Here is a 15,833-nt window from a genome sequence, read left to right on the forward strand (position 1 = left end):
AGTGGTTTCACCCTAGTCAGTGCTCATCAGCCAGGTATAGCTTGTCTCCAGTGACACAGTGTGCATGGATCACGTGTGGATGTACCCGTTAGAGGACTAACTACCCAATGAGAAAAAATATATGGAGATGATAATAACAACATAATACTTTTCTATAGCGCCTAAATGCGGCAGCGCAGCTATTTTTCAGCACTGTAAACAAGAGGTGTTACTATTACCTGATTTAATGGTGCTAAATGTATTGGCCTCTGAAACATGACAGCTGAGTTGGCCACGCTTGGAGTGAGTTCGCACCAGATGTGCGTTTCACTCCCACTTCCTGTCCACCAACATTGATAGAATCTGAACAAAAATCAACTCCACAATTCCCACCAACTCTCAAAGCCATCACTGCCTAACACAAAATAATTTTGTTCACCACCTTCTAGTTAACCACGTTGTAGTCACAAAGTGTAAAACCATGGCAAAGACACACAGTACAAGTACAGGATGGGTCTCAGAAGACATGACTTTTATACCCAGCCATCCAATAACCATCAGAAAAACAGATGTCTTTGCCTCGATAAGATGACCAGAATCCCCATGATCAGGCAGAGCCCAATGGCATATCATCAAAACCACACATGTGCCTGTTCTCAAGCACACCAGGCGTCAACCCAACGACCATATTTCTTGAAATGATCGTTGACTCAACAGTTAACACAAATCTCAGAAAAACATGACAATCCCATGTTTAGCCTCAGTGGGGCTACTGAGAAAACACTCAATATTGCTACCGTAAAAGTACTTTGCAAGAGCAATGCAAGCCCACCTACTCTCCTAAGTCAACCAATCAACTGTCTTTACGTATATCGGACCTACCCGATTCTTACAAGTGTTGCAGAACTCTGGGGCCAAACTAATAGCGGAATCAGGAATTGGGATCACATCACCCCAACGCTAGAATGCGAGCAATGAGTATAGCATTTAGTTACTACAGCTCTACGTTGCCCTGAAGGCACTGCTAATAGGTTTCATTCTTTTTGTAAAACTCAGCCAAGAGGAAAGATATGAGAAAACCTTTGTTTTTGGCACATTCTTTTGAAGTAGCTGGCCCACCATTGAAGAGCTCATGTGAACCCCCTGGAGGCATTTAAAAATGGTTAGAACCCCACCTCCTATGCACCATTGTGCCAAACAAACAACACTCCATGATGGTACACTGGCTGCACCACCATAAGATGCACAGACCCAACAGGGGGACTTTAGGAGCAATTTGTGCCGAAACGTATACCCTGTGTATCAGTTCTTGACATTATATGCTGCATAGCTCACCGATATCACTAATCGGTAAAAGTGTTGATTAAAATGTCCACACATTGCCCACAGGCATCGTACCATGAGGACCCACTAGAAACAAGTCTGCAAATCCTCTGCAAAAAGTGTTGCTTACCTCTGCGTAGTTAAGGTTGACCCGACACTTGGCAGCCATCTCCATGAAGAGGGGTGAATTCATATGGTCCAGCAGAATGTAAACAGGGACTCGCCTGGCAGCCGCATCCAAGATGTCGCTGAAGAGGTCCACATCAGTGAAAACGTCCATCACCAAGGCAACCACCTGGAAAGCAAGGGGACACTGTAATTGGCCTTCTCGGTGTCAAATGAGATCAGGTGATGTCACAGCCCAAGACACACAGAAAAGTATGACTTTTGGAGTAATTTGGAGGTACTATATAGGGAAGCGCGGGCTCTAGAATGCTTCCGTTTTAGAAGCCATTTATCTCGAAAAACATGCTTGGAAAATGGTTTTGATGTTAGCCAGGTAAGTGCACCCCAAAATTCTTGATACCTTTCTAGCATGCACACAGATTTGTTTATTTGACAAGTAAAAAGGGCACATTTTATTGACTACTCTATTGCAATGTCAGCTAGGTGTGACATTTACTTCAACCCTGGGACAAGTAGAAGAGCTTCTGATAAAAGTATCCTTAAACAGTCTTAAATAGCAAAGAACACCGCGCACTAAACTGGTTTAGTTGACACTGTGGATTAATGCATGTGCTATTTGTAACAAAAAACAGGCGCCCTTTCATCCAAATTAATCTCACAAAAATGTCATCTTACGGTGGAAGACTGAAAGGCAGAGGTGAAAGGCAGAGGCTGACTCACTTGCAGGCCTGGCTGTGATGCACGCCTTCCAAAGGCCCAGAGCTCTGAGAACTCGAGATTTCCTTAAGGGGCAATGCGGCTTCGCAGCCTTGAACTCACATTCCAAAAGCATGTGGATGTGAAAATGTCTCATGGATTGTTTCTGTAGAGTTTGAAAGTAGCCGACCCGTAGAGCACTTTATAAAGGTCATAAAAAGAAACTTTTAAAGAAAGTGAAAGGAAAGGAGAGCCAGGTGGCCATTGATAGTTTCGACTATCCAGGACTGTGTTTTGCTTAGTTGCCCTGCTCTAAGTGGCACAAATATGACTAGATGTGGGTCCCTATGGTGTCTCCCTCCACCCCCTCCCCCATCCCTCCAACCGGGATTAAAGCTGCATCTCATTAGGTGGCCAAAAAAGGTCAAAACTTGTCTATGATTATTTGAGTTACAATTCAGAGGTGACGGATACTAGTAGTGTGTGACTAGTACTTTTGCGAAGGGCCAAGACTGATCTTCACATGCTTGCTCTGTATCTGTAATGATACAGTGAGCATCAAAACAGTGGAATCGGGTCTTTAAAAGTAATGAGGCATATTTTTGCATCACTTTGGCGTGGGTGTCAGTGCTGTCTTGCAGATGTCATGTGCAGATATAGGGCTCAATAAAATCAATGTTGCATCAGTCTGGGGTGTAATGTGTCCTTGGCAGACCTGTAAACTACAGCAAATGTGTGTATAGACTGCTGCCCTTACAGCAATGCCCGCCTCGGATCATAAACTGAATCCCAGGGCAATCTTCAAATGTTTTTCAGACTTCTTTCAAATTCTGTTCAACCAATGATCAGAAACTGTTGAGCAACTTAACCCCCCATTTCCCTCTTCCATGTAGATTAAATATTTCTCTCCATTAGCATTCTATAATCAAAATTATATTTCTCCTGCAGCTGTTTAAAAAAACTTTTTTGAAACCACACAGCCAGTTCATAAGGCGTCATGAGAGAGAGAGAGAGAGTGTGTGTGTGTGGTTTGTGAATGGTAAGGGTGGAGAACTTGTAGGTAACTCCACACTACTTCTATATTGACTGTATATATGCAGACATGAAGTGTGTGCCAATGTCAGACACAACTTCCTTGGGAAAACCCACCCGGGTAAAAAGACCCATCAGGGCCTTTGCCACTGCCGGTGCAGCCATGGTTCTCAGAGGGATTGCCTCTGCATACCTAGGGGGGTGATCCACCAGAAACAGGATGAACCTGGTGCCTGACACAGACAGAGATGGTTTACACATTTCCATTTGTGATTGACAGTGATTTAATTATGTGTGCATTGCTGCCCTCTAAAGGACACTCTTAAGGACACATTGCCACTGTTCAATATTGACATGCCAGTTTAACAATGCTCCATTAAGTATAAATGGAGGAGACTGAAACAGAAATGGTTTCCACGTTTCCATTTTAGATTCACAGTCATTAGGCAAGTGCACATTTCACTGTTTATTACTCCCATGCCAGTATAGAAATGCCCCATTAGGTATACATTTCCAAGGCAGTCTCAACAGCACTTAGGTGCATGTTACAAAGCCAGGTTTTTGGTCAGTTCAACCTCGTTAACTAGGGGTTTCAGCTCTACAGTTAGACACTATTGCTGCCGAAACATGGGGTGGACAGATGATTAGACAAAAAGGTCTCCCTGGTTAAATTAAGGCCCTAGAGGAGGGAGTGGACAGGACAGGTTAAGCTGCAGCGCAGGTAAGTGCCAGCAACCACTCCAGCCCTATTAGTTACAATACATGGTATCCCATATAGGTTATGTATCCACTGCTTTGTTCTGGGGTCCTTATTCTTAATCACAGTTATTAGGGAAATGAGTGTAGAGACATAAAAAAAATGGTGGCAGAAGGAGGGGCGAGAAAACACACCATATAGAGGAAAGTGCTTAGAAGCTCATGGAATGCTGGCACAGAGCAAATGAATGTGACTTCAAATGAGTCCGTGAATAAACAGGCCGATGACTGCCTCGTTTAAACAAGTTTAAGAACTAGGGACTGAATAGATGAATGAGGAAAGAAGGTCATACATATATCAGTGGGCAAGGGATGTGTTTGTGGTTCACAGTGGTCGAGTTAGTGAGGACATGAAATAGTGAAGGTACAAGTCAGTGAAACACCTTGTGAGTAAGGGGATGGGTTTGAAGGGGCCTTTTGGTGAATTATGTGACAATACAGTTCAAAAGCCAGGAACACATCAAACAAACAACACTTTAGGGCGCTTATTGTTGGTGATTGTTAGAGATGCAGGGCTGGGGAAAGAAAACTGACCCCTTTAAATACGCATAGGCAAAGTCAACAGGTCCGGCCTTCGCTGGTGTGATGGTTAATTTTTCCAATGCAAGATATGCCACAAAAGAAAATGAAACAAAAAACGTGCAGCCCTCTAAATTTGGCTGGGATACGCTCCCAATAAAAAACGAAATTAAAAAACACACATTCACCGAGGTGGACATTTTATTAGTAATGTTTTTCAAATACAAAGCATTTGAGTTATCGCATGCATTTTATAATTTTTATTTGTAAAACAGACTAGAATAAATAGCCACCAAACGGAACACTCAACATGCAGGCACCTATAATGTTACTGTCACTTAAAGACTTTATTCCAGCAAAGTTAAAAAGGAGACAGAAAATAAATCATCACTTATCTGGGCACTGAAAGTGCATGCAAATTTAATTTCCAGTATTTGAAGTTAACAAATAGAAATACAACAAAGCATACTTTGTACCAGTTCTGTCATTGATAAGCAAAAAACTCTTTTTAGGCTGATGTAAACAATGTGCAAGGGATTTGTGCAGTCACTCAGAGTGAAGGGAGCAGATGGGTAAAGTGGGCTGACCCATTGCGCCATGCGGTATGCTCTAACTGGGTGGAAAGTTTTTTGGGGGAAAAATTTGTTACATGAGGAAAATCTGGCTACACACACACACACACACACTACATACAAGTCTTTACAGGCAACTGCACTGTCAGGCCCCAGACTGCTTCACTCCCATCAAGTGCTTCCCTGAAACTAAACGCCACCAAGGGAGAGTTCATTCCTATCACCAACAGCTGCAAACAAGCCGAGCTCCAGCAGCGGCATCTGACATACAACAAGATGAGCTCACACCACAGCTTGATGGGAACAAACACTTTATCATCAACAAACGATCCCACAGAACTCACATCACAATGAAAAGTGTCTACACTGCATGTTTTTTTGATGTGGCTTAACATGTTTTATTGGTGTACATTTGGTAATATATAATGCTATACAGTGCATTCCGGATGTGTGGCCACTCTTTTCCTTCACCCCACCTCTTATACCTTTCACTTCCCCATCTTTATCCCTCCCCAACCCGCTGTTTAATTGGAAAATGCTGTTTTGTTGATTTGAATGTACTGATACATACCAATAAAAACAATAAAAATAAAAAAAACTCGTAAGTGTCTGGTACAAGCTATCCCTCCCTAGGCAATAAAACTGTACCTACTTCAAAAGTTTTCATAACCACGGTACAAGGGGAAGCAGCCTAAACCACGAGGTCTAAACGATGGAGGTGCAACCACGCACGTCTAAACCGCGCATGTGTGTTGACCAAGCATATGCGTAGGTTAGACGTTAGTGGTAGTTAGCGCTCTAGACTCAGGCAGAGGGTCAGACTGGGTGGAGTTTCGAAGGTGACTTCCTACCAGGACGAGGAACGGCTTGATGAGTTCGATTTGTTTATTATTTATGTAGGGGAACTTTATTTTTGTATTATTTATGTCTGGGAACGTTTTTAAAAATTGTGTTATTTATGTCAGGGAACTTTTAAAGGTTTTAGGGCTCGGGCGGGTGGTCAGGGTACTTTAAATGGCACGGAGGTGGGTTTTTGTCCTCAGCGTTGGGGGGCTGGGTAGTTTGCAGGGCCGTGTTTTAAGGCTTCAGGACAAGGGATAGGTTACTTTTTTACGTCAGGGGAGGTTTAGGGCTCAGGGCGGGAGGCTTTGGAGTTTTTTTTAGTCCTGGGGTGCAGGTTATAGGGCTCAGGCGGGGAGGGGTCGGGTCGAGTTCTGGGGTGAAGGTTTTAGGACTCAGGGCTTGGCTGTATTTAGGACTGGGTGGGTTACGTATTCAGGACAGGGGGCTGGGGTATTTTTAGGCCTGGGGTCGTACTCAAGGCAGGTGGCTGAGTTTTAGGACTAGGGCAGAACCTTAACCACGCATATGCATTTACCAAATTTGCCATTACAACTAAACTCGTTGTAAAGGGATGCAAGGTAAAGGCATTCGAGGTTAAGAAGTGGTTGTTATTACGACCGCGTTGTTCAGGCATGCATGGATGCAACACACAACCCTGGGCAGTGATGAAAGCCCATCTCATTAGCATTCCCTGACCATAGACAAAGGAAGAAAGCCCACATCACCGCAACACTGGCAGCACTTCACTGAGGCAACCTACAGCTCCATCCAGTGAAGAGAAAAAAAGACTAGAGGTGTGCGCAACGTGTAATTTGCTGTAGTGTGATTACGTGAAATGACAGCAAAATTACACAAGAGATACGTGTGAGCGTAACTGCATTTAGCGCTACTTTCTTAAGGCGAAATGCACCCTTGTCTCCAAAATGAACCAGGGGATGCCTTTTGCACTAATAAATAGAACGAAGTGCAACAGAACAGGAAGAGCAGCAGCGAGCAGTCGCTCGCGCTCTGCATCTGTGCTCCTGGTAGCAGCGGTCGACGAGCATAAAGTAAAGTATGGGAACTTGGATTCGGAGTTCAATGGGGCGTGACCAGCGAGTGTGGGGATGGGGTCAGAGGTGTGGCTAAAAAATACAAATATTGTGTATCTATTTAGTTGATCTTTCACCTACAGGTAACTGTATATAAAACAGAATGCTCACACCTTAAATGAGAAAGAATGCAACTTAAATGTATCTGTGGTAAAAGCATTTTTCTGGTAGGATAGCTCGATTCGGCGATCTATGCGATCACTTCAGGTGTCTGGGAGTGTCCCCAGACAGTCACTGATTTGAATCCTGGTCGGTCCACTGTGGAAATAGTGACGTGTCTATAGTAAGAGGCCCAACCAAGCATGTGACAGAAAGACCTGTGAATAAGTAAGTCGTTTATTTCAACAAATATATTAAACAAAGTAGAAGACAGGTTGCACACAGTGTAAATGGTGTGTTCCAAAATGGGCAAAAAAATATTTTTATGTTTACAGGGCTTTCAAAAGTTATGCTTGTAGTGATACTCTGATTGTACATAGTGCAAAACTTTTTTTATGGGTTTCCATTAAAAGTACGAATTCCAGGTTCTATGAATTAAAGCCTATGTTGGCTCTCAAGAAGCCTTTAGATTTGTAGAATAACCAAATGCACATGTTTACATTTCTTACAGGTAGCAGGACCCTGGTGAGAAGGCTGTCGTTAGCGGTCAGTCCTTTATCTCATTCTAAGGCAGAGGAGTTCCTTCTTCTCCCCTTTCAACCTGCGGCATATCAACCATTCAGGCACGGCTGGTTTTATATCAAAAGTACAGGAACTGTTTTGATCAAATTAATAAAGCTTTGCAATGTCGTTCCCCTGCCTACCTCAGCCTCTGGTGGGTAGACGTTCTTTGCCCTAAATTACGCAGACAGGATTTTTCGCATACTTTTCGGTAATTTCACATCACAACAGTAACGCGAAATTAACAAAATTACTCCGATTACGATAGCATAATAAACATTTCGTCCAGGTCTAAAGAAACACAATTCTCTTTATCTAGTCACGCATTACTAATAATCACCAACAATAGGCATTCTAGAATGTTGCTTTGTTTGATGACATAGGTTTGGAAACCTATTGTGAAATCATTCGCCAGATGTCCCTTTTAAAGATCTACCCTGTCGTCTGATAGGCACCACCAACACGCCTTCATATATGGATGAAAAAAAATTACAATCTCAGGAGCCCAATGCAACACACGAAGGCAAGAAGAGAAAATCAAAAGCAAAATGGAAGACCAGAAGATAAACTCTGCATTCAGGATTACAGTAACACCTCTCTCTGTCGCTAGTCTACTTCCCAAAGTACCAGAAAAATAAAATTCATTAAGAAGCATCTTATCCCCCACCAATGAGTTACTCCAAGCATCTCTTGCCAAGGAGGGTAAACTAAGAGGAGAACCCCTCCCCCCAAATGGGTACATAATCCTGTAGCCGTTCAGTCGTGTCCACAACAGTGCGACATTGCGAACTACGATGCCACAATGCAATCACAACAGTGGCATTTAGAAGTACCTTCAGACAATTAGGTTTGTGGTGCACCCAATGCAATCAGTACAAAACTCAAGAACTTAGGTGAATGAGTTAGTAAGCCAGGGGATGGATACTCTAGGGAGGTCAGGAATACTCAAGTCAATTGGCAAGGAGATGCCATCTATGAGGGATACTTGATTGAGTGAATGCATCTGTATCTGAATGACCCTTGGGATCACTTCCTAACAAACCTCTCACTATGCGGAGGCGTTAACGAGTCAGTTGTTAAGTGAGGTATACAATGAGCACGTCAGTAAGAGAGCTAGTAAGTAAATACATTAGTGAGTGGATAAGTTTAATGAATAGGTGATTTACTACCGGGGTACGTTACTTAGCAAATTGACAAATGAACGAATAAGGGAGTGGACTATGTAGGTGAATGAGTTTGTGAAACTGAGAGTCGGAAGGTTTATGAGTGAATTAGTGAGAGTAAGCAACTGGATGAGGTTAAAACTGAGCAAGTTGTTTAGAGTATTAGCAAGCCAACCCATGGTTAGTGAATGAGCAGGCTAGGTCAACTGGAAAGCAAACCAGATACAGCCCCATGAAGTCGGGTGCCTGGAAAGGCGATATCTTTCAAAGGAAGCTAGAGGATGAAGAAAGTTAGGAACAGTGAAGTGACTATGCCTATGGAGAGAGACATTCTTCAATTAACATGGTCCATATAATGTGGGGTAAACATAAGTATGGTAACTTTGCATTTGCATTCACAGTAGATGGCAGTGAGGTGGCGAGGATCTACAGCATATTTTATATTGTGAAGACAGTAAAAGGACTCAAAATAAATGGAAATTCATTAATTTCCTCGTCAGTAGTAGGTCTTCCAATTAGTGACTGTGTGTGTAGGGTGAGGCACATGTCTGTCTGTTGAGTGACGTGGGTTTGACTGGTCTACACAAGGGGGTGTGAGGTGGTCGGTTCCATGGTTCGGTCTATACCGAGGTGATGGGGCTGTAGAGAGGGAACAGCAGAATACTATAAACGTACGCTAGTCTAGTTAGTAAATGAGGGTGCACTATTCATCTCAAGAAGTAAGGAAGCTCTTCTTATGAAGTTACAGGGACTAGTCCTTATTCACAATTCCAAACAATAAAAAAAATCTCAAATATACATCTGAATGTTCAAGTATGAGCGTATGGGCAGCAATACACAAACATACTTTGTGTCCTCATAAACCTTTCACTACAATGATCAGCATTTGTGGACATTGATGCAAAGGTGGAATTATGTTTTTTTTTATAGCTGGAAATAAATTATCCATGACCTGCGCAGGGTTTTCACAAGCAATGAGCTGTTGCCCTCTTTACTAGGTGTATGCGCTCTTCTTTTATCCCATTTCCTATGGCAGGTAAATCTGGGACCTTTCAGAATGGGGCTGAATGCTAGTGCGAAGCACTGCACAGATAGCAAGACTGTGGGAATACAACATTTATTGAAATGTCTATAAACAAGCTTCTGCCACAGTGACCTAAACTATGTATAAAAACAGTTTGGAAAAAGAAAGCACAGCTCACATGTACAGCCACTGTTCAAACCGGCACCAACTTTCACCCGCTCTGGAGTTTCCAAGAGTGGACGTGGAGCTCATCTGATCATCGCATAAAGTCCTTTGGACACTTGCGGATGATCGGTGTACAGAACGTTTCAGCTCATCCTGAACTTTCCCTCCATACAATGAGTGACCAGGGCACCTTTTCAAACAATTTCTTTGACATTTAGACATACTGTTGACCAACATACTTGATTTTTTAAGGCTGACTGGATGACATGTTGCCAATCGCATGCCTGGGAAGCTACTTTAAGACAATATCAATCTGACATGGACAAATCCAGGTAGGTTCTGAGAAACAACCAGTTGAAGAATCCCAATTAGTCATGTCCCATAGCAGGAGTTCCCAGAGTAGTTGTACTGCCCATTATAGCTGTGGATACCCAAGTCTACTTGGGACAAAGAGACAAATAATTTGTGCCCAAAACCACATGGGAGAATATATATTTATTGAGGGTCGGTCGGAACAATGTGTATTGCCTTAGAGTTCAAGGTGTCGAGCTCGTTACAGACCATTGTTTTGTTACCTTTGGCCTGTCTCCAGGTCCATTTTGGAGATGGAGCACACATATGTCTTCGTTTTTAAACGTATTCCTCTTGGATACAGATTTATTGAACGATATTCTTTTTTTTTTAAGTTTTAAGATTTTTTTCTTACCTACATTTAGAGTAAAATCTCCATTGTTGCAATATTCTTGGAAGGACGCCTTGCTTATTAGAATTAAATCAAAAAGAACAATTGATGGATGGAATGCTGAACAAATAAAACATTCACCCCCAGTCACAGATCTGAGTTTAATCCATCGTCATGGGGAGCAGGGTCAAGACGGATTTGCATATGGCTGGGAACAAACTGGAATGGCATGGCGAGCAAAAAAATGATGGACTTAACTCAGATCTAGGACTGGGGTGAATGTTTGATTTGTTCAGCATTCTGTGCATCATTTGTTCTTTTTGCACTCAGATCATTTAAAAAAGAGGAGAAAAGATATGGCTCCAGAGGGCAGTCTGGTCTCTAGATATTCCTCGGGTGTTTCACCAGCTACCTCAAATCTACTACAGGCAGAGTTATTTGATTGAAATCTAGTTAGCTTATGCACCAGTGCAAATTCCTTTTTAGCATTAAGTGAAGTATTTTCTTTCTGTCAAAAGCGTGCTCTACATATACAACTGCCCTGAAGGAAGCTCCTTCACCACCTCATGTGACTGCCCCAAAATTGACCAAAAATAAATTCCACTGCTTTGCAAACACCAGAGAAGACCAGATCGAACAATGATTGTCAAAGAGAAAGCGACTTATCCTCTATCCATGAACATTAAACAACTCTTCCCCCTGAACTCTTCTTCAAAGATTACCTTGAGAGGAAAGTCCAGACACAACGCGACCAGCCCGACTGCTGCAGAAAGCAGTCTTATTTCCCTGAATCAGAGTTCATGCCCACTTAGTAATCATTTTACTTTAAAGAAATTCCTGGTTGCCCCCGAAAACTACTATTGTCTTCAAAAACAGGTAAATCCCTTACAAAGCAACCACACTTGGTTACTTGCCCGACCAGACACAAAGAGCCACTTCATGGACAGGCATGAAAGCAAAAAAAAAACAAAAAATGCAAGAAATCTGGAGTCAAGCGTTCTGTCGTTCTGTGCTCTTTCTATGATCCTAGGCTATGGCATAGCCTCACTCCACCGCTCAACATTGCCCCTCACTAGATCGGTCTCTTCAAGGAAAATCCCATCGGCCAGCTGGAAGGCCCCTCAGAACTCCGTCTCTCTCTAGCAAGCCTTGCACTGTATTATTACCAACACTTAATTAGTTTACACAATCGAATACCTCACTGAGTCAATTACAGGAGTCCAAAGGATCACATTCACTTGAACTAGATCTGACTGGATTTTACTTCTATACAAGGCCTTCTTTATATTTTTATAAGTCGGTGGTAAACTCAGAGACCAAATCTTTCATATCTGCCTACTTTTCTGGTGAACAGTGAGAAAAGATATAGTTGAAGTAGGTTAGTGGGTTGTGCTTGGTGAGGCCTGTGGTTGTAGTGGTACCCATCCGCCAATCTTTGTTAAAAGAAGGTATCCAGGATGCGAACTGGTGCTGCTAAGGTCCCTGTATGAGGTAGGTAGCAGACAATGCACTTTGGGAGTGGAAGAATGGAAGGGGGTGGGGGGGGCGGAGGTGTGAGGTCAGACTTGTCCCGAATGGAGTTTAGCCAATATGGTTGGAAATTGAAGGAGTGAGAAGAGAGGGGAGGAACCTTGATAGGAGAGAGTAAGAAACAAGCAAGATGGAAATGAGGTACTAATGACTGCATGTGTCGGGAATACATGTGGGATTTGAACTGAAAGGTGGAGCTGGCGGTAGAGTGTTGGGCCCTCTTTTGGAGTGCGCAGGGTTGAGCAGGTGATGAGAAATGTGTGTGTGTTAAGAGGAGAGAATTTAAGGAAAGTGAAACGAGAGGATTGCATGACCTTGGATACCCTCACGGGTGGCAAGCAGCGCTCTACAAATCCACCTTACCTTGTTGATTTCATTCTGGAGAGTAAGTAGGTCATGTGGGAGGTAGATATGATGGAAAGATCATCGCCCTAAACTTGCTGCCATTCACAGTAGAGACTAGGAAGAAGCAAGCTGTACAGGGATTTGCACTCTGGTCCCTCATGTGGTTTTTTAATTACTCTTCCACAGAACTTACCTCTGTTCTAAGAGCAAACCCCTACCACTGTCAATCTTCTACAGCAATTTCCTCTGTCCTACAAGCAAAGCACTATCACTGTCAATCCTCATACCTGTTGAGCGCATCGGATCATCTTCCTTGCCTCCTCCTTGATGCTGGGATTGTCTGGTGGCGGCGGGTGGATGAGCGTCGTCACCTCTGTTCCCTGAAATCCATAGGTCATTGGCCAGCCAAGGTCCAGTTCAGGGGCCGCCATGTCAGAGTGCATTGGCCAGTAGGTGCCCGAGGAGCCGTCCACATCCATGTCACTGTTGTATAAGGGGTCCTCTTCAGAGCCCTCCTGCGGTGCATAATGAGGATTCTGCAAGTTTTTTGTGATGTGATCCACTTCCCTTTCACATAGAAAGTCGGGGAGGCCTTCATCCGATAGGAAGCCTGTGTAGCTCTCCGGCCCATCCTCGGCCAGCCTGTCAATGGCTATTCGGTAATACTCCTTGTAATGTGGCGGAAGATAGTTCGGATCCAGGGGGTTATCCCCCTGGGAGGAGCTCTGCGACCGGCGCGCCATGGCTCACCAGCAGATTGGGACACAAGTCCGACCTGGAGAGCAGAAAACAAGAGATAGCTGTTAGAACAGAGTTATTTACAGAATGCTGGAGCTACATTCATTCACAGAAACCAAGGCCTACTTTCTTATCGCAGATTGGCAGGAGGCATTCGCTAAAAAAGACAGTGCTCCCTCACATGTATACCAGACTGGCTCTGATTTGACACCCACCATAAAGGAGTTTCAAAGACCTGTCGGCGAGTTTGAGGCGACCTACAAGACAGATGTAACACCATACGCAACAAGGTAGAATGTGTCAGGCAAAATGCTTGAAGTACAAAAATGGAAGGAGGTTAAGCGTGAGGGCCAATAGCCTGTACAACCATGTGCACTGAAACATCTGAAACTGTGGAGTTATAAAGACCTGAAGCCTCCTGTTACTGTCACAGTCGTCTAGTTGGAAATACCTAATGGTTAATAGATACGTTAATGGTTAGCCAATGGTAAGTAGGCAAGTTATTGGTTACCCATTGTTATTAGGCAGGCTGTTCGTGGCACACAGTCACCACCAAACAATGCTTGTTTATCATTGCCATCAAGGTTGGAGTACCAGCATGGGGCGGTGCCAGACTTGGAAGTCTCAGGCTGGCATCTGATGCAGGTGGGTTTGCGCCAACAGCCTCCTGACTGCTCATCTGCTAGAGGCATATCTTACTAGACCTAAGGGACCAGGGGGGAGAGAAACTGTTTCAGACCAGCCTGGGTGGAGGTGGGAGATCTGTGATCTTAGGGAATGGAATACATTGTACCATGGACAAGCCTTATACATCCAGCAAGACACAGTGAGCCGAGGACCCTAGAGAGAGGAAACTGTGACCTACCCAGCGAGAGAGGGAATTGGGATCTACCTCTAGAGAGAGGAAACTGTGACATACCCAGGGAGAGAGGGAATTGGGATCTACCTCTAGAGAGAGGAAACTGTGACATACCCAGGGAGAGAGGGAATTGGGATCTACCTCTAGAGAGAGGAAACTGTGACATACCCAGGGAGAGAGGGAATTGGGATCTACCTCTAGAGAGAGGAAACTGTGACATACCCAGGGAGAGAGGGAATTGGGATCTACCTCTAGAGAGAGGAAACTGTGACATACCCAGGGAGAGAGGGAATTGGGATCTACCTCTAGAGAGAGGAAACTGTGACATACCCAGGGAGAGAGGGAATTGGGATCTACCTCTAGAGAGAGGAAACTGTGACATACCCAGGGAGAGAGGGAATTGGGATCTACCTCTAGAGAGAGGAAACTGTGACATACCCAGGGAGAGAGGGAATTGGGATCTACCTCTAGAGAGAGGAAACTGTGACATACCCAGGGAGAGAGGGAATTGGGATCTACCTCTAGAGAGAGGAAACTGTGACATACCCAGGGAGAGAGGGAATTGGGATCTACCTCTAGAGAGAGGAAACTGTGACATACCCAGGGAGAGAGGGAATTGGGATCTACCTCTAGAGAGAGGAAACTGTGACATGCCCAGGGAGAGAGGGAATTGGGATCTACCTCTAGAGAGAGGAAACTGTAATCTACCCCAGAAGACAGGCAAGCAGCACTGGACACAGAAACTGTGATCTACTTCTAGAGAGACGAAACTGGGGTTTACCGCTAGAGAGGAAAATGGGATCTAACCCACAAGAGAGGAAAGGACCACTGGACACAGGAAACTGGGATCTACCCCTGGAGAGAGAAAACTAGAAATTACCCATACAGAAATAAACTGGGATCTACCCCTGGAGACAGGAAACTAGCACCAGACATTGGGATCTACTTTGGAAGACAGGAAACTACCACCGGACACAGGAAACTAGCAATTAGCCCTGAAGGCAGAAAACTACCACTGGACAGAGGAAATGGGGACAGAAAGCAGGAAACTACCCTTGGAGATAGGAAACTGGGATCTATCCCTGAAGACCGAAAACTACCACCAGACACATGAAACTGGGATCTACCCCTAGAGACAGGAAACTGCCACTGGACACAGGAAACAGAGATCCGAGACAGGAAGCAGGAAATTACCCTTGGATATAGGAAACTGGGATCTATCACTGGAGACAGGAAACTACCACTAGACACAGGAAACTACCATCGAAGGCAGGGAACTAGGAAACTGAGATCTACTCCTAGTGACAGGAAAATGGAAACTACCCATAAAGAAAGGAAACCGGAAACTACACCTGAAGGCAGGAAACTTGGATACATCCCTGGAGACAGGAAACTGGGATCTATCGTTGGAGACAGGAAAGTGCCACCCGACACAGGAAACAGAGATCCACCCCTGGAGACAGGAAGCAGGAAATTGCCCCTGGAGACAGAAAACTGAGATCTTTCCCTGGAGGCAGGAAACAACCACTAGACACAGAAAGCTACTATCGAGCACACGAAATTACCATCTACCCCTGGAGGCAGGGAACTACCATCGGACACAGGAAACTAGCTTCTACCCCAAGTGACTGGAAATGTAAACTACCCCTAGAGAAAGGAAACTGGAAACTACACCTGAAGACAGGGAACTTGGATAAACCCTTGGAGACAGAAAACTGATCTACCCCTGG

General features: G+C 44.1%; 1 protein-coding gene across 3 annotated transcripts in view; it reads right to left on the minus strand.

Moving 5' to 3' along the window:
* Positions 1 to 15,833, minus strand: part of SACK1H (scaffolding CK1 anchoring protein H) — a 234,296-nt gene that overhangs the window by 106,485 nt on the left and 111,978 nt on the right. For all 3 annotated transcript variants that reach the window (XM_085604648.1, XM_085604647.1, XM_085604649.1), the window contains exons 2-3: positions 12,794 to 13,281; positions 1,433 to 1,597 (exon numbers count right to left, since the gene is read on the minus strand). In XM_085604648.1, the coding sequence (XP_085460774.1) occupies positions 1,433 to 1,597; positions 12,794 to 13,249 (621 nt within the window). In that variant the 5' untranslated portion in view covers positions 13,250 to 13,281. The remainder of the gene's footprint in view (positions 1 to 1,432; positions 1,598 to 12,793; positions 13,282 to 15,833) is intronic.

The sequence above is a fragment of the Triturus cristatus genome, chromosome 5_1 (assembly GCF_964204655.1).
Source record: "Triturus cristatus chromosome 5_1, aTriCri1.1, whole genome shotgun sequence".
NCBI lineage: Eukaryota > Metazoa > Chordata > Amphibia > Caudata > Salamandridae > Triturus > Triturus cristatus.